This window comes from Medicago truncatula, chromosome 1 (assembly GCF_003473485.1).
Source record: "Medicago truncatula cultivar Jemalong A17 chromosome 1, MtrunA17r5.0-ANR, whole genome shotgun sequence".
In the NCBI taxonomy this organism is placed as follows: domain Eukaryota; kingdom Viridiplantae; phylum Streptophyta; class Magnoliopsida; order Fabales; family Fabaceae; genus Medicago; species Medicago truncatula.
Window position 1 is genome coordinate 56,229,961 of NC_053042.1, and position 26,264 is coordinate 56,256,224.

At 33.4% G+C, this 26,264-nt stretch overlaps 4 protein-coding genes across 4 annotated transcripts; 3 read left to right on the forward strand and 1 right to left on the reverse strand.

Moving 5' to 3' along the window:
- The first annotated feature begins 5,134 nt into the window (after positions 1-5,134).
- Positions 5,135-10,635, forward strand: LOC11419592 (casein kinase 1-like protein HD16). The gene is made up of 16 exons (XM_003592754.4): positions 5,135-5,708; positions 5,811-5,924; positions 6,023-6,096; positions 6,415-6,484; positions 6,563-6,618; positions 7,348-7,419; positions 7,577-7,671; positions 7,770-7,836; positions 7,967-8,096; positions 8,188-8,406; positions 8,520-8,650; positions 8,778-8,952; positions 9,038-9,128; positions 9,765-9,922; positions 9,998-10,186; positions 10,270-10,635. Exons 1-16 carry the CDS (start codon positions 5,379-5,381, stop codon positions 10,327-10,329), a joined length of 2,031 nt encoding a protein of 676 aa, XP_003592802.1. The 5' UTR covers positions 5,135-5,378; the 3' UTR covers positions 10,330-10,635.
- A 2,083-nt stretch (positions 10,636-12,718) lies between these two features.
- On the reverse strand, positions 12,719-18,203 carry LOC11431046 (leucine aminopeptidase). The gene is made up of 4 exons (XM_003592756.4): positions 17,134-18,203; positions 16,080-16,313; positions 15,502-15,828; positions 12,719-13,134 (listed from the first exon to the last, which is right to left on the reverse strand). Exons 1-4 carry the CDS (start codon positions 18,097-18,099, stop codon positions 12,838-12,840), a joined length of 1,824 nt encoding a protein of 607 aa, XP_003592804.1. The 5' UTR covers positions 18,100-18,203; the 3' UTR covers positions 12,719-12,837.
- A 666-nt stretch (positions 18,204-18,869) lies between these two features.
- On the forward strand, positions 18,870-22,027 carry LOC11428347 (protein TONNEAU 1b). Its single transcript, XM_003592757.4, has 8 exons — positions 18,870-19,046; positions 19,163-19,295; positions 19,630-19,718; positions 19,822-19,941; positions 20,805-20,938; positions 21,411-21,436; positions 21,519-21,675; positions 21,815-22,027. Exons 1-8 carry the CDS (start codon positions 18,960-18,962, stop codon positions 21,864-21,866), a joined length of 798 nt encoding a protein of 265 aa, XP_003592805.1. The 5' UTR covers positions 18,870-18,959; the 3' UTR covers positions 21,867-22,027.
- Positions 22,028-23,119: 1,092 nt separating this feature from the next.
- On the forward strand, positions 23,120-24,529 carry LOC11443784 (heat shock cognate 70 kDa protein 2). The gene is made up of 4 exons (XM_039831565.1): positions 23,120-23,157; positions 23,466-23,553; positions 23,757-23,875; positions 23,920-24,529. The coding sequence occupies exons 1-4, from the start codon at positions 23,120-23,122 to the stop codon at positions 24,527-24,529; spliced, it is 855 nt and encodes a 284-aa protein (XP_039687499.1).
- The last annotated feature ends 1,735 nt before the right edge of the window (positions 24,530-26,264 follow it).

Genomic DNA, 26,264 nt, shown 5'->3' on the forward strand with positions numbered 1-26,264 from the left:
TATATATATATATATAAGATAAGCATAATTTTTTTAGGCATCTATACCTTTTTTGAAGAAAAGACATCTACAATTTTACTTTTAATTAAAATCAAAATTTTATAAAAATTATACGCATTAGCGTAACAAAAAAACAGACACACATAAAATATTACTCTAAACGCTAATATGTGTGTCTGTATATTTGTGAGGTTGAAGAAAGAAAATAAAAATATTACGTATCATTAAATGATAGCGTAAATGAAAATATTTGTGAGGTTGTTATGATTAAACGATATTTAAATTAAATATATAAGTGATAAAAAGATAATAAAATTTCTTTGAAAAAAAGGTAATAAAATTAAATGGAACGGCTAAAAAATTTTAAATGGAAGAAAAAAACATATTGAAATATAATATTTGAAAATAAAAGAAAAGGTTCCCAACGTGAATTGAAGAGAGATGCTTGTGAAATAAATTGTCGAGAAGTAGTTTTTTGAAGTAGCATCAACAACTTTTGACCAAAGCTCATTCCATTCAATTTTATCCATTAAAAAAGTACCTTTTTTAGTAAGTACTTAATTGATATTGTACTTGGCCTAATTTCTTCTTAAAAATGTAGAGAAGTTGAAAAAAAAACCGGGTCAAACGATATCTTAATCTCCCACAACGGCAGTGTAGAAGCAACTGAATTTGGGAGAAAAAAAAAATTAGAAAATAGTTAAAAATAAAAAATTGGAAAATAGTTAAAAGTTTTTAAAAATATAAAAATTGGAAAATAGTTAATAAAAATCGGTGAGGTAGCACTCAACCAAGCAATACTAAAAAAAATTATATGCATTAGCGTAACAAAAAACAGACAGACGAACATAAAATTATTACTTTAAACGTTAATGTGTGTGTGTGTGTATATTCGCGAGGTTGAAGAAAGGAAATAAAAATATTTGGTATCATTAAATGACTGCGTGAATAAAAATATTTGTGAGATTGTGATGATTAAACAATATTGAAATTAAATATATAAGTGATAAAAAGATAATAAAAATCTTTTGAAAAAAAGATAATAAAATTAAATGGAACTGTTCAAAAAAATAAAATAAAATAAAGTTAAATGAAAATAAAACATATTGAAATATAATATTAAAAAATAAAAGAAAAGGTTCCCAGCGTGAGTTGAAAAGAGGTGTTTGTGAAATATATTGTCCAGAAGTAGTTTTTTAAAGTAGCATTCAACAACTTTTGGTCAAAGCTCATTCCATTCAATTCTATGCATTAAAAAATATTCCCTTTCTAATAAGTACTTAATTGATATTGTGTTTGACCTAACTTCTCTTTAAAAATGTAGAGAAGTAAAAAAAAAAACCGGGTCAAACGGTATCTTAATATCCCACAATGGCAGTGTAGAAGCAACTGAATTTGGGAGAAAAAATTGGAAAATAGTTAAAAATAAAAAAATTGGAAAATAGTTAAAAGTTTTTAAAAATATAAAAATTGCAAAAATAGTTAAAAAAAATCGGTGAGGTAGCACTCAACCAAGCAACACTAAAAAAAATTATATGCATCAGCGTAACAAAAACACTGACAGACGGACATAAAATATTACTCTAAACGTTAATGTGTGTGTAAATATTTGCGAGGTTGAAAAAAGGAAATAAAAGTATTTGGTATCATTAAATAACAATGCAAATAAACATATTTGTGAGGTTGTGATGATTAAACAATATTGAAATTAAAATAATTGATAGTGTGTTTGACCTAACTTCTCCTTAAAAATGTAGAGAAGTTGAAAAAAAGCGGGGTCAAGCGGTACCTTACTCTCCCACAACGGCAATTTAGAAGCAACTGAATTTGGGTGAAAAAATTGAAAAATAGTTAAAAAAATAAAAATTATAAAATAATTAAAAAAATGGTGAAGGGCAAAATGGGAAATTCACCCTAAAAATGATGAGGTGGCGCTAACCACACCCATCAATAGGAAATTACTAAAATACCCCTCATAAGAGCAAAATGGTAAAATCCTAGGGACTTTTCTTTATAATATAGTAAGTAGACGGATTTGATAATTCATAGTTCAATCAAGAAATAAGTTAATCTTGTCAATAATTGTTTTACATAGTAATGATTAAAATCACAAGTAAATGTTATTCCGAAATATTTGTTATAGAATGGTTTTTCTTTTTGTTCTTGTACCTAAGGACAAATCTCAAAGGCAATAAAAAAAATTAAGAGGCTGAACAAACATTCATTTGCATGTGAATTTTGAAGATATTGTGAAAAAATGAGCATTCGTAACTTATTGGGAGCAAACTCCAAAATACGGAGATTTCAACGATCTATATAAGAGTTAGAATTACCAAAGCAAGTCACCACTCTAATTTCATTCAGGTTGAGTATGGCTAATATGCACAATTTACATTAGTTTAAGTAACGCCCTTGTACGTTGAACCAAAATATAGGTATTTCCACTAAACTTGAAGTTGTTAGTAATAATGTCGACTAGAATATTTGAGTTGTTTTCCATTACCGGTGGAGGAAAATGTTACCTCTAAGATATGCTAAGACCCAAGTATAAACCATGTATCTCAACATGCAACGCATTGCAAACTTCGATGACCCATCTACCGTATGAATCGCAAAAGAGACAGCCACAACTAGCAATCTTTCCCATGTCCTTGCATGCATCGTCGTTGTTGAGTTCGATCCGGTTTTTTTTGAGGTTGTTTTGATCCTATGCAAATAGTATTCTTCATTAGAGAGCTTGTGTGGAGGGGGATCCAAAATGTACTATTCAATGTCTCTAATGAGCCACTGTATCAAAATAGTTGGGTTATTAGGCGTTGATGGACAATTTGACCAGTTCACCAAGTCGTAACAAAGTAGTAAGTAAAAATCGTATCCACACGGATTGTTGTTTCTACTCGACAATTAACTTAATTAAAAACAATTATGAGGAGGATTACAAAAGGCTGGTTACAATCGAAAATACTCAATAAAATACCTAAATATATGATACGATGGGACATCATCGAAACCCCCAAACTTAAATTGTTGTTTGCCCTCAAGCAACAAAATACTAAAACATTTAACTTGCAGTCAAACAGAGCAATGTGTCTTTCATGCCATGGTCAACAATGATTGTATCGTCATTATACATTACCTCCACCTTCCGGCTAACTCACTACTTCCATTATTTAGGTCTCCAATCGAGACAAATTTTAAAAAGACAATCTAAATCTTTCATCCACACCGATTGTCCATTCATTCTCTAACAATTTATCTCTAGCAACTGTGATAGTTAATCCACTCGATCACACACATTAGTGCCATTTTACCACATAATTGCAAATATTTTATAGGGTTAATTAAGTTTTTGGTCCCTATAAATATCTACAGTTTTGTTTTCAGTCCCTGTAAAAATAAATCAAACTTTTTAGTCCCTACAAAATTTTCTGTTAGTGTTTTGAGTCCCTGTTAAATTAAAATTTGTTTAATTATGCTTAAAATTTTAAATTTTTTAATGATTTTTTAGATACTTGTTTAAAACATTATAAAAGGTTCGGCCACAATAAATTAGCTCAAAATTTTATTTTTAATGTCCAAATTTTCGTTAGTTTTATCTTGAATTTTTTGCGTTTTAAAAAAATTATATTTAATTCATTACATGTTAAAAAATTCTAATTTTTTATAAAAGAGATTATTATAATGTTCTTAACATGTATGTTAAAAATCATTTAAAAATATAAAATTTTAAGTATAATTAAACAAATTTCAATTTAACAGGGACCAACACATACTTTTAGTCCTTGTAAAATTAAAATTTGCTTAACTGTGCTTAAACTTTTAAATTTGTAACATATATTTTTCACATACTTACTTAGAATATTATACAAAGTTCCTCCGCAAAAAAGTAACTTAAAATTTTATTATTTGGTCCAAATTTTCATTAATATAATCTTGAAAATTTGGCTTTTAGAAAAATTCATATTTAATTCATTACATGTTATAAAACTAAAAAAAATTACAAAAGAGTGTCTTACGATGTTATGAACATGTATGTAAAAAATCTTTCAAAAATTTAGAAGTTTAAGCATAATTAAACAAATTTTAATTTAACAGGGACTAAAAACACTAACAGAAAATTTTGTAGGAACTAAAAATTGTAATTTATTTTTATAGAGACTAAAAACAAAACAACAGATATTTATAGGGACCAAAACTTAATTAATCCCATTCTAAATAATCATTTAAAGTCGATATAAACAAACACAATTTAAAAATATTATAAGTTTATAACGTGACTTATGTAAAAGGGGAATATATTTGAGAAAAGTAGGGTAAACGCGGAGTAAGATACTTATATGTTACTAATCTTTGTCTATTTAACTTACAAATCTTTCTATTCATTGTCAAAACAACATGGATACTAAAGAGTTTTTTTTTTTTTTGTTTAAAGTATCGTGAAAAAACGAATTCTTGCAGCTTGTTGGGAGCAGACTCCATAATATGGAGATTTGAACAATTCATATAGGAGTTGGAATTACCAAAGCTAATCAACACTCTAATTCCATCCGCGTTGAGTATGGCTAATATAGAAGAAAATGGTAGTGAGTAACATACATATCAACAACCATTAAATTGTTTCGTCCGCGTGGGCAGATGAGTATTTTAGGAGAAGAATTTACAAAACGGAAATGAACTTTTTTTTATGAAATTCGATTCTACTATTCACGCTAAAAATTGTTTAAAAGTTCAAGAATTTAAATATAATTAAATAAAATTAATTTTAATAAAGACTAAAACTGCACATTTAGCAGTACTTGAATGAGATGACAAATAATTTATCCTGGTATTAAATTCGAATCCGACTTTGAAAATGCAAAAATGTTAAATATCATGTGGGGGAGTTTTGCCACTCCATAACGATTACACCGATTCAATGATTAATCTTTACAATTACGCGCGCATGATAATCGGTTCACATTAAAATTGGCGTGGACATTTTATTTTTCAGTAGAACTAATTTATAAGATTCAAATTTTGTTCCTAAAAAAAAAGAAGATTTAAATTTTGTATGGACGGAAAATATATTTAAGAAAAGAAAAGAAAAGGAAATAATAATTAGATAAGAAATATCTAAGTGGAAAGTCTGTGTAGAGGGTATACCTTGAATTTAGTTTGCAAGGGGATCTTGTTACCTGCCTGCCTCCATTTCTCAACTCACCCTCCTCCCTTCTTCTCTCTTTCTTTCAATTCAGTTTGTCTCTTCCAAACCCTATCTATCTATCTATTGATTCAAACAAAATCGATTCTCAATAATCTAAATCTGAGCGATGTTGATGTTTTGATAAAGCAGCGTATGGTGATCATCATCATCTTCATCGATTGCATGGGTTTACAGAATGCCTCAGCTTCGTAGTGGTGTTCGACGTCCTCGTCCTGCTGCTCCTTCTCCTCCTCCTCCTCCTCCACCCAAGCCGGCCACCAGAGGTAGACCCAGAACTAGATTAGCCGCCGCCAAGAACATCAACAAATCATCCCAGGAGGAGGACCCACCGTTGTTATTACAACCTGATACTTTCGTTGTTGAACCTCCCAAGGAGAACATAGTAATTGAAGAAGAAGCTGTTGGTGTGATGGGTGATGAAAGAGTTGGTCTTAGTGCTAATAAAGATAAGGCTGTTGCTGCTGTTCCTGAGGAAGATGCCAACTCTCCACCTCTTCCAGAAAGGGTACTTAGTTACTTCATTATTTCAATACTTTTGTTTCTTAATTATCATACTTTTGTTTTTGTTTTTAACAACTACTTATGGATTTTGATTTCAATTTTTAAGGTTCAAGTAGGTGGATCACCTCTATACAAGGTAGAAAGGAAACTTGGTAAAGGTGGATTTGGCCAGGTTTTTGTTGGCCGTCGTGAGCGTGCAAATGCACCAGGAGCTGTGGAGGTATGTTTCTCTTTTTTACATCTGGGGCTCTCTTTGTATCTTCAAGGTTTTTTTTTTTATGTTACCTTCTGATTTGATTTCTATTTGTCATTTCTCAGGTTGCTCTGAAATTTGAACATAGAAACAGTAAAGGTTGCAACTATGGCCCTCCTTATGAGTGGCAAGTATACAAGTAAGTACCCTCTTATTTTTTAAATTATTTGATTCAAGTCATTATGTATTGTGAAAGAGAGCCTTGCCACAACTATTCTAGTTGTGCTCGTCTGACTAGGATGTCATAGGTTTGAGTCATGCACTCATGTATTCGGTCTCCTGCTTATGCAAGATAACAGTATACCTACCTCTACACAATAGACCCGCAATGGGTCCGACCCTTCTATAGAGTCTTTCACGGTGAAAGCTTTATAGCACCGGGTTGTTGTTAGTTCTTAATTATATTTTGTAATCCTGTAAATATAGTTAAAGTTTGATTTTTATGTTGTGTCAAAAGCACCCTTGGTGGTAGTCATGGAATACCTAAAGTACACTATAAAGGAAGACAAGGAGAATATTATGTGATGGTATGATCTATTCCATAAAACAAACACCGTACTATCCCATTGCCAACTTAACAATTCAACCATTTCCTCTATACGCAGGTTATGGACATTCTTGGTCCAAGTTTGTGGGATGTATGGAATACCTCAGGCCAGTCGTGAGTATAAACTTAATTGTATCTTGGCTTCCTGATTGTAGCTCTTGCTTTGTTTATAGGATTCACACCTATGTGTATTAAAACAAGGGATAGTAACATACTGTTTTCTTTATTAGACTTTCTATTTTAAGTTTCACACTGACACAAGTTGACTGGTTTTGATATTGCTTTCTTCCAAAGACATGGTTAAGTGAATATATAAAAAAATTGAAACAGCGTTTGAGCGACAAATAGTTTATGTATTCAGTTTTACTATATTACTTTTGGCACAGTTCTTAAATATCCTAATTTCCATTTTTAATATAAAGAACTACTTTTGTGAAGATCTATTTATAGTACTCTGGCGCACTGTACGCTTTAATTGTCTCCGACGGTGTTTTTTTTGCCTTCAACCACAACAACCAAGCCTTTTCCCACTAAGTGGGGTCGGCTACATGAATCAAATTACGCCATAATGTTCTATCATAAACCATATTTTGTTCCAACTCATTAATTTCTAAATCTTTCCTAATAGTTTCTCTTATTGTTTGTATTCTTTTCTCTTATAGCTTCTATTCCTTTTTACCGTGCTTTTTTTGCCTTTATAATCTTTTTCTTATTCCTTTTTACCCACCCTCCCTTATGTGTACTTTGAATATCCGAGTTGATTATACTAGAATTGTTTCAGTGACTAATTTCTTGTTTGTTCTTTGACTTACTGTTTTTTCTTTTTGATTGATAAATATTTAGGATGTCTCCTGAAATGGTCTCATGTATAGCTGTCGAGTCATTATCAATACTTGAAAAGTTGCATGCAAAAGGGTAAGTTATCGGTCAAACATTTCTTTTTACAGTATCTCTTTATCCTGATACATTCTTCCTACCACAAATTTTAGAATGTTTTACAGTTGATTTAATTTAATTTATCTTGATTCTAAACTCTTAAACATAATTTTTTTGTTCCTTTTGTTCATTATAGTTATGTACATGGAGATGTAAAACCAGAGAACTTTTTACTAGGCCAGCCCAACACAGCACAGGAGAAGAAATTGTTTCTTGTTGACCTTGGTTTAGGTTAGTGGATGCCATTCAATAATAAATGTGTATTTGATTTTGAGTTCTCAATCTTATAATCACTTTGTAATTTCTATTCACATTCACATAACTCACAGCAACAAAGTGGAAAGATTCGTCAAGTGGAAAGCACACTGAATACGACCAACGCCCCGACATGTTTAGGTTTTCTTTATTTCACCTCTTTTTTCTTTCTTACCCCCTTGCATTTTTTCATATTACTTTTATAATTAATGCTTTTTACTCTTTTGTATGGTTATCTGTATGTGTTTTTAACTCTTGTCTTTTTATGTAGAGGGACTGTTCGATATGCTAGCGTTCATGCTCATTTGGGAAGAACTGCCAGTAGAAGGGATGATCTTGAATCACTTGCATATACATTAATCTTCCTTCATAGGGGTCGATTGCCATGGCAAGGTTTTCAGGTACATACATTTTTATATGCTTACCAGGCACTAAACTGTGCAAGTTGTATTCTTTTAGCCATTATGTTTCAAATTTTACTTTGTCTATTAGGGTGATGGCAAATCCTTCCTCGTTTGCAAAAAGAAAATGGGAACATCTGCTGAGATGCTGTGCTGCTTTTGCCCCGCTCCTTTTAAACAATTTCTCGAGACTGTGGTGAACATGAAGTTTGACGAAGAACCTAACTATTCCAAGCTAATATCCTTGTTTGATGGTATGCTCGGACCTAATCCTGCATTGCGGCCAATTAATACTGAAGGCGCTCAAAAGGTAGTCACTAAGTGCACGTGTACTCAAGTTTCTGGCTTATTTTTCTTTCCCTTTTTGGTTGCCCATTGTACTCATCCGAGTGTGTATGACTACTTGAAACCTAAATTTGGTAGGTTGGGCAAAAGCGGGGTAGATTGAATGTTGAGGCAGATGATGATTCACAGCCCAAAAAGAAGGTTCGTTCAGGGATTCCTGCTTCACAATGGATTTCAGTATACAATGCTAGACAACCAATGAAACAAAGGTAAAGCACTGCAATCATTCTTCCTAGCTCCTTTAGTCCAGCAATCATATATGCATGAAAAGGATGAACATGAGTATGATATTATCTTTCCGAGTTACTTGTGAATTTTGAATGGGTTGCATTGTAGGTATCATTACAATGTGGCTGATGGAAGATTAGCACAGCATATTGAGAGAGGGATTGCAGACGACCTTCTTATTAGCTGTGTATCATGTTGTTCCAATCTCTGGGCACTTATCATGGATGCTGGAACTAATTATTCGGCTCAAGTTTACAAATTATCACCATTATTTTTACACAAGGTGGAATGTGCTGTGTATGCCTTGCGGTTTTTACAAGTATAGTTTAATGTGATGAATCTTATCTATACGACATTTTTCTTCGCAGGAATGGATCTTGGAACAATGGGATAAGAATTTCTACATTACTTCTATTGCAGGGGCCAGTAATGGAAGCTCTGTTGTGGTGATGTCAAAAGGTTTGATTGCTAACAATATTACTTTTTGCAGCGGGGAATTGGCTTTGTTAATTTTCTGGTTAATATACAATGTTATCCAACATCTTGGAGAATTTCTTTAGGATTTGTTATCGTTTTCCCATAGCATGTATTCTTGCTTTTGGGGATGGATGGTTTTTGGTGTTCCCTTCTCTTTTGTTTGACAGACTTAAGGTTTTTCAGTCACCTTTTGAGTTTCAATATGAACAAATTAACATGCTAACATTGGCTGTTTCAAAAAAAAAATGTATTAACCTGAATAGTTGCCACTACAACCAAGTCTTATCACACTAGCCACTAGGTAGGGCTGGTTTAATAGATCAGAGGACACCATAATGCTTTATCATAAACCATATTTCTAGCCAACCCATTGGCAGCCTCTTACGTTTTTTCTGATGGTTTCTCCTATAATTTTTCTTTGTTTTTCCCCCCCCTCTGGCGTGTACAGCTTCCTTTCTATTGATTGTGTTGACAGTCCTAGGCTTTTTCTGATTTTTAATCTGAAATCCCATACTGCTTTTGTTTGAAGAAAATATTTCAATTTCTGAAGGCCCTGTTGTACGATGATTCCAAGCTATTTCCTCTGATTTTGTTATGGTTTTGATTTAATTTCTGCAGGTACAAGGTATACTCAACAATCATACAAAGTAAGCGAATCTTTCCCCTACAAATGGATAAACAAGAAGTGGAAAGAAGGTTTTCATGTCACCTCAATGGGTACTGCTGGAAATCGCTGGGGTATTGTTATGTCTCGCAACGCTGGATTCAGTGATCAGGTTTGCTGTTGTTTTGTATTCTATTTTCTGCCACTGTAGTTTCCCTTTCTGTCCTTACTAACCTTGTAAATGTAGGTGGTGGAACTTGATTTTCTCTATCCAAGTGAAGGCATCCATAAACGTTGGGATAATGGTTATAGGATTACAGCAACTGCAGCTACATTGGATCAATCTGCGCTTATATTAAGCATTCCGAGGAACAGACCTGGTGATGAAACTCAGGAAACTCTGCGTACATCTCAATTTCCCAGCGCTCATGTTAAGGTAGGGCAAGTTGAATCACTAATTGATTTTTTGAAGTCAATATTAAGACTTGTCCTCTGATTCTAGGTTCTTTTTGTGTTCAGGAAAAATGGTCAAAAAACCTTTATCTTGCCCATTTGTGCTATGGGCGCACAGTATGCTGATCTCCTTTACCATCAGAAATTAATTGAAAAAAGAATTATGGATTGTCTGCTGCCCTATCATATAACATCTTTCTGAAGAGACTTGTGCCAGCAGGGAACCATATTTGTTCTCTGTTGTATAGTTTATTTCTCTGCCCTTTTATTGTATGCTTTACTTTGGTTTTGGAATTCGGCAGGGTAATGTATGTTATTTTAGCTTTATATATGCTCATCCATTGAAGTGTGTATACCAATTTTATCTTTTTTGTTTATGTGTACTTGATGCAATCATGCAACTAGTGATATCAATCAGCTATTTTCACAAAATTTCCAGAGTTATCACGATTGTGAATGCTTATTACAAGAGGGAACAAATCGTTCTGTTTACCAAAAAAACGTTATTGAAAATAGACCATTTTATAGACAAAAATGGTGATATCAGTGTAACTGAAAAGATATAGTGAGATGGGTTCCAGCTACCTCCTCTAGATATTAGTGGAAATAATTTTAAAGGAATTCATTGCCTTTCATGGGTTAGACTTTTCATGCACAAGCATAATGGAATAAGTCCGGAAACATATGACTAATCCAAATAACTTAATCACCTGTTTTTTTTTCTTTTCCAAGTTAGATATTTTCCTGAGTGATTTTCTTAATTCCAAAATTTATCACAATTATGCATGGACGAGTTTTTGGAATGAGGCACAAAAAAGTAGATGGTGCATTGGTGACAGAACTAGTGCTTTATTGGATGAAAGTTGGCTTATGGGTGGGTTAAATATCGTCAAGCTAACAAATCTAGATCTTGAGTTGCCTGATTTAGTGCAGTTGATGTGACATGATCAGAAAACTTGGAATAGCCCCATAATGCTTGGTTTGATCATGATGCGGTAAACAAAATTGAGCTCCCCTTTGTTCAATTATGTCAAGGAGGATTGGAAGGTGTGGAAAGTATAAAAAAAAAGGGGATACTTATTCGATGCCAAGTGTGTACCATTATTAAATTGATGAATCTGTAGATACTTCCTATTCTGTTGCAGGTCGGTTGAATCTAATTTGGGGGATCAAAGCTCCACTGAAGGTTTAAAACTTTGAATGGTGTGCTTGTAGAAAGCATCTTCCTACCCATCTCAGAGTGTAAGATCAATAAGTAAATTCTCCCGCCCAGTGCCAAAACAGTGTAAGATGTTGGCAAGAAAGTGGCTTAACAAGATTTGTGCAACCGACTATCACAAGGCACGGCGTAGTAGTGCGAATGCTAACATTTTTTACATCATGCAACATTGATCATAATTATGCAGCAAGATGGGCAACACTGATGTGTAGTATATGGATACAAAAGAGTAATGAATTCCGGGAGAATCTTGTTGAGACATCCACACATGTGAGTTTGAGGAGTACTCGTGTTGGATGCTTATATCATTCAGGATTCCTAGGTACCCATGGAGGTGAGCAAGTTACCCATGGGCTTTCCGACGCTAACGTTAGCAACATGCTCAACAAGGTTGGAATAAACGGGCAATGGGAAGGTTTTAATGTAAAATTGATGTTGCTTTCCTCATTCATGTCCTAATAAAATAGAGTACGGATTGGTATTGGTCTTGAACGATTTTGGTCAATTTGTTTACTCAGGTGAAACTGTTTTCTCCCTTGTGCCTGGGGGAGGAAAAAGCGTGTGGTCTCTTCAGGCTCCGTTTGCAAGTTTGAGGGGAGGAAAGATGAGGGCTAAGGGGGGAAGAGAAATATTTTACTGAGTGATTTTGTAGAAAATGTTTGTGTTTAATATATTTTTAATATTTAGTGTATTATAACAATGTGTGAAGAATTTATCGAAGTTCTACGAAATTCTTGTATTACGACAAAAAAAATGAACTCAAAATCCCTTCTTTCCTTCTACTTTCTCCTTTATATTTTTTAAAGCTCGCCCTCCTCCACATTCACAAACAAGAGTCTAAGTATCTTAGCTTTAGTACAAGATCTTCTTTTACAACTCGTTTGTTATGAAAGAAAAAATTACATGCAGGACAGCAGGAGAGATACAAGAGAGAATCAGCAAAAAAATTGAATGTATTCATCATTATGATATCGCTCTTTGAACTCCAATAGTCTTCTGAAAACTAAATATCATTGAGCATTTACATTTCTTTATTATATACTTACTTTTTTGACCCAGTCATTAAAATACTTTTTTATCAACTTCTACCATCATTACTATTAATTTTTTTTTTCTTCATTAAAATGCCGCATACATATATTTTACCGAATACAAAGTATAAGCAACTTTCATCATTACTACTACTATTAACTTTTTTTTTCTCCCTCAATCTATAATAATAAACCAATGAATCGGTTGGGATGTCACGGGAGGAAGAATTATGAAAGAACTTGTAGATGTTAAAAAATAGAAGCATCAGAATAAAAGTAAACCATATTTTATTGATTGTAAAAAAGCATACTCAAACAGCTCAAGATAGAATCACTTTGTAGATGTTCTAATATATCGAACACACATATTGAGAAATATTGCTTCTACATATGCTTGCCAAAAATGGCCTCAACAACACCTTGAGCAATAGGATGGTAACACTCACGAGCCTCAGAAAAAAGTCTCTTGGCAAACACTTTGTCATCTTCATTGCCACTGTCTTTCACCAGTGCAGTGTAAAGTGGACGGAGATACTTCATCCTTCCAACTTCTTTTAACGTTTTCTCCACTTCGCTATAGTAAGCTTTGCATCCGCATGAAATAGCCCGTTGGAGAAATGACACCTTAACCTCATAATCTTTGGATTCAGATAGTTTGTAGCGTGAATCCAAGGCTAAGACCTGCACAATATTATACAATATAAAATACAACCGCCGAGCTTTATACTAATTATTCTTTATTTTTTATCTTCCTTTTGAAGAGCTTAAAGTGGACCAAAGGCAAAAGAGCAATATAATATACAATAGTATATGATATTCAAAGTAATACAATGGCCAACATATTGGTATATGAACTGTCTTTCTCCTACCAGAAAAGAAAGTATATATTACATAAGAGCTTAGAATAAGAATGAGCAGCATGGGCTATATAAAGAAGGTTTGCTAGTGGAGTTGAATTTCTCTTGCAAAAAATTATGCTTGGGTGTATTGTTTTAAAGGTTCATATTTCATGAGGTGGTGCAACTCTCAAATCAAAGGTTAAATATTTGATGGCTAGCTTAGAAAAAAGTATGCAAAGAGCATCAAAACAATAACTAGTTTTATATTCTGTTGTCAATAGCGGCCGAACGCGGCGCGGAGCGGCCAAAAACAACAAAGCGCGACGCAGCGCTGCAACGCGGAGCGTTTGGAGAAAGCGGATGAAACGGGCGCAATGCGGGTCAAAGCGGGCGCTTTTGACAACCCTGTGTAAAATACTAGATTTCCCTTCATTTAAAACCGTTTTAAGGGTCATTTTTGTAATTTTCAAAACCCTAACTATTACTCTTCTCCACCAGAACCAAATACACAGCCACAAACTCAACTTCTTCATCGTACCAACAAAAAAAATCCATCTCCTCTTCTCATCATCTCAGAACCCATCTTTGTTCTCCTCTCTTCATCTCTTGATTTCAGAATTTGTCAATTTGTTAGTTGTTAATTGTTAATTTGTTAATTGGGAGGATGAACTTGTTAATGTTTTGCACTTTTGTTACTTTAAGCTTTAGAGGCGTAAAGTGTCGGTTTCCTTGACTTTTATTAGTATTTTTTGCAAATATGTTTTATATTTTGCTCAAGACTTGTGTGACTTTTATTTCAAATTAGGAATACTTCATGAATTTTGAGTAATGTTTAAGGAATTTTAGTATTTTTTTTTAACAGTATAGTATTTTAATATTAAATATATTAGTGTCCGCATCACCGAAATAGCGCCCGCTACACACCCGCACCCCGCGCCGCGTCAATTTTTGGGGTGGCCGCGCCGCGCCGTATTTCCGCTTTGACAACAGAGTTATACTATGCAATAGCTTAGAGAAACTAAGCATTTACCTTTCTGCACTGTTTTAAAGAGCCATAAACACGAATTTCTAGACTTGTGCCTGAAGTACTCTTCAGTATTGTAGCAGAAAAAGCTAGTGACTAACATATCAAATCCAATAGAAATGTATGAAACTAGCTGATTTATATAACTGAAAGCTAAGGTTGTCTATAAAACTTCCTATATATTTTCCAGACTATATATCACATCTCTCCATCTATGAAGCAATCCATTTAACATTCAACTGATTTAGCAATATAAAAAAGATACCTTAAGATACATTCGAACTAGAAATTTACATGTTAAGCAGTTCAATACAAATCAAAATACCAGAAACAACCAATTCTCAAGAGCAGACACATTTTCATCAATGGATCCTATTCTAGTCAATAAGCAGAATGAAATCAAGGGATCCATTTCAATAGTCTAACTTACTAACACCAGAAAGAATCCTAGACGGGAACAGTGTTATCGATTTTGGATTGTGGGCCATGGCAAAAAGCAAAAAATCTGCTATTTTAAGCCATTATTTCTGCCATAAAACGTCATGACACTGTCATCCTTTACAAAATGGCCATGGCAATAGGCAAAAAATCCACACCACAATCTGCCATGACTGCTATTTGATAACATTGAACAGAAAGAGAATAAAGAGGGGAAGTAAAAGAAATGAAAGGAAAGGTAGAATTTCCCATGACCAGCAGTAATAGTAAAATGAATCAATGAAGGATAAGCTTCCACAAACATTAAGTGATCAGTTCCTCTAAGAGTGCAGCAATTTTGTAAATGAATACATATTCCATATAAGAATGAGCAGCATATATCAATAATATCAATCAATACATATTCCATACAAGAGTGCAGCAATTTTGTAAATGAATACATATTCCATATAAGAATGAGCAGCTCATATCAATAATATCAATCAAGTTGCCAAATAAGGGCACATACAATGTTGTCAAGATCACGATCTAAATTGTAAGATAGTACGATTTTGTTGTACCTCATAATGAGTTGGACTGTAGGAAAAATCAATGTTTTTTTGTTTGTTAATATAATTTTTCATTCTGGTAGGTTTTGTGATTTTGCAACCCCCTCCCCGATCCTAGGTAGGATGTTGATCTTAAGTTCTCAACAACTATGGCGGAAACAGAAAGGTCACTAAGAAATTGTGAAAACAGTCAGTATACCTGAGAGGCTTCAATAGATTTCGGCAAGTTGTCCAAGTAGAGCTCCCACTCCTGACCTTGCCACTCAGCAATTTCATCCTCCCTTGGCATCCTCCCATTTACCGACTCATTTGCCAGCGATACAATTGTCTTATATACACTGGAGTCGGGCTCAAAAGCATCAGATGGGATGCCAGTACCTTCTGTCCACAGTACAAGGTCAATCTTATTCTCTATGCCAGGGATGTTTGCTTTAAGGAAGTCAATGAATGTTTCTGTATCAATCGATTTGAACTTGAAGGTGGCAATATATTTCTTCAGAAACTCATCAAATGCAGGTCTCCCAATCTGTACATTTTGCAAGAAAATCCACTAATAAAAAAAAGTACAAGTTTAACTCCAATATGACAAAATATGCATTGTTCTTCAACCCAAAACAAAAACAGCATTTAAAACACAGATGAAAAAAGTATGAGCATAAAATTTAGCAATTGCAGCTTTTAGTAAATGAAGAAACTCCTTAAAACACGAAAAATAATCAGGAGCATGATATAATGTAAGCTTTATGAATATAGGAACAAGTGAACAATTGCAAATACCTCACGTTCAATGCGCAACAAGAACTGGAAACCTTTCTCATATGGAACCTGAGAATACACATCATCGGGGTCAATTCCTTCCTGGTTATTTTTTAGCTTAGTCAACTCCATATTGTCCTTGAACCTCTCTACATCCTCATTTAAACCCCTCCAACCAATTCCAATATTCAACAAGGCTCTTTTCTCTCCTTGTACAGCCTCCACAATCCTCCGCTCTGCATAAGTAGTGAATCCCTAAAACCACAATCAACAATAACGACTTAAAGTTCAAATGTTTAACTTTGGTATGAAAAACTACAACAGAAATCGGTTTATAAAGCAAAAATGGGTGACCAATTGTTCTCCATGTCAACCAATGAAATAAACAACTTAAGATAAGATACCAAAGCAAAAGTTTCTTGGTTTTCCAAAAGAAAGCCAATCAAAGGAAGAATGCAAAAACTAACAAAGGTTACATTTTTAATCGGAAAAATAATACTTGTTAGTACATGATGTTTTCCTACAATGATGAAGCGACAATATCATCAAACATGCAAACTATAAAAACCGGAGCAGCACATACATAATAAGGCTGCCCTGTTTCTGTAGTGATTTTTATCGTTACGTATATAACGAGGAGTGAACTTAATAAATCCCCATAAGTAAATTTTTAGACTAGCTGATATAACTTGAAGACATAAGCAAACCAGAATATGAGGTGACTTTCTCATTTGCAGACACACAAATACTAAAGCATTAAGGCTACGTTTTTGGATAAACAACTTAATTAAGCGCTGATAGCATAAGCACGTATCATATAAGTGCTTAAACATTGGTTATTTCTATCACAAAAAATAAAACAAATTCAAATTGTTGTCATATTAGTCATAAGTTGTTTTCCCAAACTATTATGGGGAGTTGTGGAAATAAGTTAAAAAAAAAAGCTTATAGACATGTTATAAACTGTTTTAATAAGTAAACATGAGTTGAAAACAATCTTATACATATAAGCTCAAATAAGTCAATCCAAACATGTATGACAGGTATAATGAATAGCATAGTATTATAGCAATACCTCGTTGAGCCAAAAATGTTCATTGGTCTTGTTAGTGATCAAGTTCCCAGTCCAGCTGTGAGCAAGTTCATGAGCCACAACCTGTGCACCAGTTGCATCCCCTTTAATAACTGTTGGGGTCAAGAACACCATCCTAGGATTCTCCATACCACCATAAGGAAAACTAGGTGGCAAAACCAACAAATCAAATCTCTCCCACTCATAATTTCCAAACAATCTTTCCCCTTCCCTAATCATATCCTCAGTTCCATCAAACTCTTTAGCAGCTGAATCCAACAGTTGAGTCACAGCTTCAGCATAAACCCTAGTCCTGGGCCCCACCTCCCTGTTATCAAGCTCCCCAACTGCAAATGCAAAAAGGTAAGGTGGAATTGGAAGTTCCATCTCAAACTCTTCCACCACTCTACCTTTGGACGAATTCCCAAAACACTCGTCGTCAACCAATGATTCGCGGAGCGCCACATGTTTTGCAGCCATAACAGCCGTCAATTCTTTGGGAATATTCAACCGGGCCGAATAACAAACCCTAATGGCTGGTGTGTCCTGACAAGGGAAAACAGAACGGGCATGAATGGCTTGGCATTGAGTATAGACAAAAGGGTGTTTTTTGTTGAAAGTTTGAGGAGGTAAGAGCCATTGAAGAGCAGAGGAAGAAGGGGAGGTGGTGTAAGTGATGAGAAAGGAGGTGTGGTTAGAAAGAGTGAGGGTGAGTTTAGAACCCTTGATTGGGTCGATGGTTGGAGAGAGGGAAAAGGGAATTGGAGTGGATTGAGTTGGGTCGGTGATGGAGTGGATGTCAAGGGAACGAGTGTCGAGGAAGAAAGGACCAGAGTGAGGGGTTTGGAGAGTGAAAAGTGCTGAAGCATGAATGGTTGAAGATGGGAAATCTAAGTAGAGTGTGAGGGAAATGTGAGTGGTTGGTGGGTGAGTTGAATCTGTGTATGAATGAGGATCAACGGGTGCCATTGTTGTTGTTGGTGAATGGAGTAAAAATGGGAATAGAGGAAGGAGAAGAAGAAGAACATGCAAGAGATTAATACTATTGTTTTGTTTTGTTAAACTTGATTGAGGTTGATTCTTTTCTTAGCGGTGAGAGAGAAAGGCATAAAAGGACGATTTTTTTTATTTTTTGGTCAGGAAGAAGACGAATTATATTTTATGGGTTTTGTTAACGAGTACCGGAGTAATTTTTAAAGATTCTACAAAAAAAAATTATTTTATATAAAAATAAAACTATAGTTATATTTTTGTGTAGAATAAACATACGAGCATGCATACAAGGTTAGGATCTACGACACAATAATAAATAATCAAAGTTTTAAGAAATTTACATGGAAATGACAATTTTGATATTAAAATTTAAAAAAATTGGGTGCAGCTAAAATTATATAGGACGAGTTTAAATTAAATAATATATGAACATCTATATGCTTTAGGTTATAAAATATAACAAAGATAATTCTTAAAGCGTAAAAGAGAAGAAAAAAGATGATGAAGATCCGTTAATTTATGGTTTTTTTCTCATTTTGAACTCCTTATATTTTATACACTATTTTGATGGGAATAAGAGAGGATATGCAATATGTTTCTTATGGTTAATTAAATATTGAATTAATTATCCAAAAAATTAAGTTATGTATGTAATTTTGTATAAACAATAATATGGTAATCCAAAAAAGAAAAAAGAAAATAAAAAAGCTTAAAAAAAAAAAGAGAATAAAATGGATTAAGAAATAACATAATTGGGGATTTGGCGCACAGAGAAGAAGCATAGATTAAGAGGGAACGGAGTTTGGAAAATTGAAAGAGAGAGAGAGAGAGAGAAGATGGATGATTATACTCGAGAAATGATGGACCTGAAGACACTCGTCACTCGCACTCTTGAGAAGAAAGGCGTTCTCGCCAGGATCCGCGTATGTTACCTACTTTTCCCCCTTTTCATTTTTCAATTTCAATTAGGGTTCTTTTTAGATCTAATTCGTCTCTAACCTTGGGTTCTTCTTCAATTCAATTTAATTCTTTGTTTCAGGCTGAGCTTAGAGCCAGTGTATTCGAGGCTATTGAAGAAGAAGATCGTGTCATTGAAAAGGACCAAGCTTTGCCACCTGCATTGTTAGGTAGCTGCAATGATCGTGCTAAACAGCTTCATGCTTCCCCTTCTGGTCAGTACCAATATTCTACTCTATATTTTTCCCAATTGTTATCTGCACCTAACCATAATATAATTTGAGCTTAAATTTCTTAAATTTATTTATTACCAGATATTCCTTTGCCTTTATCGTTTCCGATCCGACCCTTGTGTTCTGTTCTGTCCTGCCTACTTAGGTTTTACGAGGCTCACAATGACAGCTGCTTTATGCTCTTTTTAGTTCAACCAATGACTTCTAATAATTTAACCAAACACACTCTTATGTTTTGAGATGCTCATGTTTTTCTAATGCTTTTTTATGATCTATTATCAAATTCTCATCTTACTTTTGGTTATTCGCCATGCAGGTAGGCTTCTTACTGCACTCATATGTGAATACCTTGACTGGGCCCAGCTAAACCACTCACTAAAAGTTTATCTTCCAGAGTGTAATTTGGTAATCAATCCATTTATATTTTGCCATTGTATTTATTATCTCGTTGCTATTTGTTAATTACTGTTATTATGTTGCTTTGGACTTGACATACTCCTTCTTGCAGGAAAAGGATTCCTGGAAGTCTGAGTTGAAAGAATTTAGTAGCAAAAATGGATACGATCTTAATAGAAATGGAGATGCCCCTGTGCTTCTGGATGTTCTCGAAGGATTCTTGAAATTTGAGGTTAGTTAGTTGCACTCATCATGTTATTTTTTCATTTTTTACCGTGCTGTTTTTTTATCTGGGCTTTCTAGGTTGTACTGCATTGTGGTTATGATGGGTTTTGGATCTTATAATAATGTAATCTAGGATTGCATAAGCTGCAGTTTTATTTGGTTTTGTTTGATTGAATCTAAGCTAAACCTTTTTGTTCACATTCTAGTGTTCTTCTGGTCAAGCTAGAAAGCGCTAACCGTGTTTAATGTCACAGCTTGTGAACTGTTCTCCTTCCACATGTCTTATGTTGCATGTAGTGTGATAACTCAAGTTTGGCTAGCTAGAAATCCTATTACAGCTGGAGTTATGTCAAAATGCTGTAGTTTTCTTTGGTTGGGTTAATTATGATTTTGAGAATTGTTGAGGTGAAATGTTGCAATCTGAGACTTTTGAAATTTCAAATTAGATATTGAGGAAGCAGTGATATATAGAAACAGATGAAGTGATGTTTTTTGTAAATTTGAAATATCATCTTGACAATTTAGAGTATAGATGACATGAAATTAAGACCGCTGCCTTGCTTGAGTGACCTATACGGCGCAACCTGATTTTTCTGCTGACTTAGGGATCTTTGACTGAGTTGTACTGCGATTGTGTATACTCACTTGACGACAAAATAATATAAACAGAAAAACAAGAAATCATTTTGGGGATCTTTTCATCTGTACAGGAATTTCTACCTTCTGTTGATGATAGTACAATTGGGGATTTTTTTTCATCTGACCTGTGCAATAAAAATAATGAAACGATTTGAAAACCAGATATTAGAATAGTTGCAAATGTGTACTGACTGTTTATTGATTGTTTGCATGGTGATTATGATTTGATAGAACTTATCCCAAGCAAGAGCTAGCGGTAGGAGGCTTACCACTTCAGACACCGAGCCTTTGCCAAACTCGGAATCACGGAACACGCGAAGGCATTCTTCATCATCTGTTGCTGGTGGCTTACCTCCACTAGGAAGGTGCATAGCTGACCTTAAGTGAACATTTGTTTAAGCATAAAAAATGTTTTTAAAGTCGTATAAAAGAGTGATTTCTGTCCAAAAAGAAGTTGCATAAAAGAATGATATAGTTTTTTAGATATTTCACATAGAACAGAATATATTTTTTGTTTGGTTTCATTATAGAAAACACTTTGTAGTTTAAACTGTATTCTCAATTACAGTTTTTATTTTTTAGATGCTACTTAGTAGCTTTTCAAAATAACCAGAAATCCTGTTGTTTCTTCACACTTTTTTTTTTTCTTTTCAGAAGATCACATGATATTTTTTTATGAAATGCTTTTTTTTTTCATGAAAATTGCTGTTAAAAACATGCTTTTATTTTGCAAGTTGGTCTACCTTATTGTTATTTTAAATTTATTTATTTGTTTTACAACTTCTCTATTTCTTTCTTAGTAGAAATTTTTAAAGTAACACATGTATTTTGTTGCAGGGCTGTTCCTTCATCTCAGGCATCTGGTGGGTATTTACTGTGATTAACTTTTAGAGTAATTTACTTGTATGCTTGGAAATTTCGTTTAATTTACACTCTAGCATTCAGATAGAAGAGGAGGACCCTCCGCGTCTTCATACAGAAAGGATGAGTACAATTGGCGATATGACAGTGATGAACTTCCCGAAGATGTAATTCAAGCATCAAGTGCTCTGGAAAATCTTCAATTGGACAGAAAAGCTAGGAATCTAACATCATCTTGGCGGTTCGTTTTGATTCAATTCTGACGATATTATTGTCACTACTCATAAAACATTCATATTTTATCACCATCTTTGTAGTTGGTTATGATAGCATTCAGAGCATTAACAATAACCTTTCTCTGATTTTCATTGATGCTGCAGACACGCTGGTGATGGAATGAGTGAGGATGATGGCAGGGCTGACCATGTTTAGGGACATATATTGCTTGTATTGTATAACCATATTCTGTCCTGTATTTTAATGTGTATTCTGAATTTTCTGCCGTTGGTGATGATTGTATGAGCCCGATTTTATGTAAGATTATATTTATCGTGATATGATTTAGTGTTGTCATTGAGCTTTTTCCTTCCAAATTTTCCTTTTCGCTCGTATCTGAGAATTTTATCTAGATGTGTCGATAATGTCGGCCCATGTTTGCCAAAGGAACCCCAGCTAATTGACATCTAGTCTGGTGAAATTTTTTGTGAGTAATAAGTTGAATTCAAGGCAGCCATGCTTTCTAGGTTCTTTGGTTTTATGGTATTGCTTTGACGGTACTAAAATATTTTTGTTGACGATGGCAGAACATGTGGGCTCCGAGTCCGAGGAATAGGGTGAGAGCAGGCTCATGAATGCTGTCATTGCTTGATTGTTCTTTCACGATAAATTTTGGCTAATTTTTTTCAAGAGAAATGATACGTGAACAACCAATTTGTACAACGAACAACTTGTTTTATATTTATAAATATATTTTGTCAAATATCGATTTTTATGTACCTCACAATGCTATATGTTGTTGTATTGGTTGTTCAATTTTAGTTGTCCAAATAACATAGTAGCTTTTATGTGTTTTTTTTATAGAATTGTTTAGAAGTTTAGTTTTTTAGAACTACTATTTTCAGTTTTATTTTTTTATTTCTTATTTCGAGAAAAATCTACTTGCATTTTGATTATTGAATGGATATTTACAAGTACATGTGAAAAAATATATTTATTTGATAAATATTACTTCAGAATAGATTAATTTAGCCGATGATGTTATGAATGTTTGAAAACTTGGTAGTGTCCGGAGGATTTTTAGGTAAAATGATAGATTAATTTTTTGAAAAATTAATAGATAAATTTATTTCGAAATATAATAATGAAAATACTTATGAAATTATACTTGTTTTGTTTTGGCAAAATAATAAAAGTATTTGATATTTTGATAGTTTTTATTTTTGAAGGATTGATATTTTGATGGTTATTTACGAACATCTTATTATGTTTAATGAATGATTTATTGATTAAATCAAAGAAGCTAATGTGAGTAGATTTTTTTTATTAACTACGGCAAAAATATTATTGATTTTGATTTTAATTTAATATTATAATTGTAAATGTGTTATATTGTTAATATATAACAATCAAAGGAAATTGGGCTGATGTCACTTTCCTTTGATATGATAAAATCAAGTTTAATAAGAATGAGAGGGGCTGATGTCAATATATTTGTCACTGGCAAGCTAGTTTGTTGAAATTGCTCGATAGACACCTCAAAGGAAATTGTTTATTTTTATAGAGACGAATGTGGTTTATATGTGTTAAATGAATTTGATTTTGATTTAAAAAAACATTTATACTTTAGTGTGAAACCGTGGTAAAAATAAAAATAAAAAAGGGTATTTTGTATTTGAAAAGAGGTGGAGAAACCTATTAGGGCATTAGACCCTCTCTCTCGAGTGATTCTTTTCCTTTTTGAAGAGAAAATACGAAGGACTTGCTGTGGGAATAGACCTTTGTACTACGTATTCATGTGTTGCTGTATGGCAGGAACAATACGGTACGTGCTAAGAGGTTAATTGGTAAGAAGTTTAGTGATCCTGTTGTTCAAGATGATATATTGTTATGGTCATTCAAGGTCACTGCCGGTGATAATGGAGTGGACATTAGTGGGAATTCAAAAGAACACTTTCTTTCGTTGTTGTCGCCACTATTGAAGTAGATTCTTTATTTGATTTTTCTTCATCGATCAATAGGGCCAAGTTTGAGGAAATGAATATGGACCTTTTTAAGGAGTGTATGAAGATTGTTGAAAGTTGTCCTTGTTGGTGGGTCTTCTAGGTTTCCCAATGTACAAAGGACAAGGAGTTGTGCAAGGGCATTAATCCTGATGAGGTTGTAGCTTATGGCGCAGCTGTTCAGGCTGCATTGTTGAGTGAAGGCATTCAGAATGTTCCAAAGTTGGTGCTGCAGGATGTTACACCTTTGTCTCTTGTCATTGAAGTGATAGGAAATTTAATGAAACACTTTGCATCCCTGTCAATAAAACAAAAGCCTATATAACAACCAAAGATAACCAAACCATTTCCTCTATTCATGTTTATGGGGGTGAGAGAACAAGAGCCAGTGATAACAATTTGCTCGGTTCTTTTATTTTGTCTGGTATTCCCCCAGCTCCTCGCGGCTCCCCTTTTTCAAATGTTTGTTTTTCTATTGATGAAAATGGTATTTTGACAGTTTCCGCTAAGAATATTGCTTCTGGCAGTTCAAATAAGATTACAATTACCAATCACAAAGAAAGGTTGTCAAGTGAGGACATTAAAAAATTAATTCAAGAAGCTGAGAATTACTGTATTGAAGACAAGAAATTCCTAAGGAAGGCTAAACCATGGAATGCATTGGATGACTACATTTACAAAATCAGAAATGCTTTAAAGAAAGAGGATATTAATTTGAAGCTCTCCTCAGAAGAAATTGAGAAGATCGAATCTGCAATTGCAGTGGCCACGAATTTGGTTGATCAGAAAAACCAGCAAGTTGAAATAGATGTTCTGGAAGATCATGTAAAGGAACTTCAGAGTTGGATGAAACAGATTATAGCTAAGACTACTTAGTTCTTTATTTTGTTTTTTCTCAGTTAAGGTTTTAAGTGTTGTCTTTTTGTTTAGTATGCATTAAGTCTAATAATTTTCTGGTAGAGACATGTTATCTAAACCATTCCAACAACAGTGTGCTGAAACCATATGATGCAGACACTCTTGTTTCCATTAAGATTAATTTAGATTTTATTAGTTTACAAGTTTCTTTGAGTCTTCTCCAAGATTTTAATCTGCTGCATAATCAGTTGGTCGATTTCCTTTGCTTGAGTACAGAATAGAAGAGTTATTTTTTGTTTCATGCTCAAACTTGTATTGAAATTTAAAAAATTAGACTAAGGCTTCAGCAGAATTTGTATTATAGAAAAATGGTGATGTCTTCTTAATTAAAAACACTTACAAGCATCTCCTATATGTAATTTTTTTCCTTCTTTCTTTCTGAATTTGCAGGATAATGATAACTCCCAAAAAAATTTAGTAAATTTTAAGCACCAATACTTGTCAAATGACTCAAACCGTAGTTTATTCCCTCCTTAGACTTGATTACATATCTTGTTACTTTAGATTATAAATCAGTTCAGGAAGATCATTAACATCTATGTGTTGAAACAAAGGATTGACATGATGCTTGCTTAACTTGTGAACTGTTTTTGGTAGTCACTTATTTAAAACTTATCTGTTTAGTTTCATTATAATGTGAATATCATGATATTGAATATGCATATCATACATTGAAATTATCTTGCTAAATCAAAGAATTCACTGATTTCAGTGACTTGCCAACATAAAATATCATCGAGTACACAGCAAGTAACTAAAAATGATCCAAACCCCTGAATATCTTATAAACATAGATATGATTTTTAAGTGTTGCTAAATCATCATAAGTGTTGCTTCAAATAAAATAAAAAAATGCAAATGCATTGAAATGATATGATATGATTGATTATTTATTATTATTATTATTATTAATGTTTAATATATTTTGAAGCAGTAATTAGAATAAAACAATTTAAGTGAGGGATTGGTGGGGAGATGACCGGCATAACGTGTTTGGAAGAATCATAGAAGTTGGAAACTCCCACTCAAGAGAAAGATTGTTGGGTTTTAAGTATCGGTGATCAAGTTTACATCGTTTATAAATGTGTAAAATGTTAGATATATGAGAGATGTGACACATATATCTAATGCCTTGAGATTTTAGATGAAGATGCATTATTTTTCTCTTTTTTGTGGTCCTAGAACTTTAATTTGTTGTTGAACCTGACGCTATCTCAATCTCTTCAACATTTACAAAACAAGATCCAAAGTGACCTAAGTAAATTTGAATGAAAATCGTTCGATCATAAATTTTAAACATTTGTTTATACTACTCTCTCCATCCTAAATTATATGACGTTTTGAACATTTCATATTTATTAAGAAATATAATTAATTTTGTGTGAGAAGGAAATACTATAAGTTGTTTTACAAAATTGTTCTTGATAAATGATATGAAAAAGATAAATATAAGAATTGAAAGAAGATAGAGTATTTAATAGTTAAGGATGTAGTAAGAAAAATAACATTTGTCGTTGATAAATGATATGAAAAAGATAAATGAAAGAATTGAAAGAAGAGAGAGTATTAAATAGTTAAGGATGTAATAAGAAAAATAATATTAATGAATCATTGATATTGTAAAACGACGTATATTTAGAACAATTATTTTTTCAAAACGATATAATTTATGAAGAATGAAGTATTACGATAA

Coding starts and splice junctions, on each gene's coding strand:
- LOC11443784 (XM_039831565.1), top strand. CDS start 23,120: ATGAGAGGGGCTGATGTCAATATATTTGTCACTGGCAA. Junction 23,158..23,465: donor AATATATTTGTCACTGGCAA/GCTAGTTTGTTG, acceptor GCTGTATGGCAG/GAACAATACGGTACGTGCTA. Junction 23,876..23,919: donor GGCATTCAGAATGTTCCAAA/GTTGGTGCTGCA, acceptor TTGTCATTGAAG/TGATAGGAAATTTAATGAAA.
- LOC11428347 (XM_003592757.4), top strand. CDS start 18,960: ATGGATGATTATACTCGAGAAATGATGGACCTGAAGACACTCGTCACT. Junction 19,047..19,162: donor GCGTTCTCGCCAGGATCCGC/GTATGTTACCTA, acceptor TCTTTGTTTCAG/GCTGAGCTTAGAGCCAGTGT. Junction 21,676..21,814: donor AATCTAACATCATCTTGGCG/GTTCGTTTTGAT, acceptor TTGATGCTGCAG/ACACGCTGGTGATGGAATGA.
- LOC11419592 (XM_003592754.4), top strand. CDS start 5,379: ATGCCTCAGCTTCGTAGTGGTGTTCGACGTCCTCGTCCTGCTGCTCCT. Junction 7,837..7,966: donor CAACGCCCCGACATGTTTAG/GTTTTCTTTATT, acceptor CTTTTTATGTAG/AGGGACTGTTCGATATGCTA. Junction 8,407..8,519: donor ATACTGAAGGCGCTCAAAAG/GTAGTCACTAAG, acceptor TAAATTTGGTAG/GTTGGGCAAAAGCGGGGTAG.
- LOC11431046 (XM_003592756.4), bottom strand. CDS start 18,099: ATGGCACCCGTTGATCCTCATTCATACACAGATTCAACTCACCCACCA. Junction 16,314..17,133: donor AACATTTTTGGCTCAACGAG/GTATTGCTATAA, acceptor TTGTGGTTTTAG/GGATTCACTACTTATGCAGA. Junction 13,135..15,501: donor AATCTATTGAAGCCTCTCAG/GTATACTGACTG, acceptor AATATTGTGCAG/GTCTTAGCCTTGGATTCACG.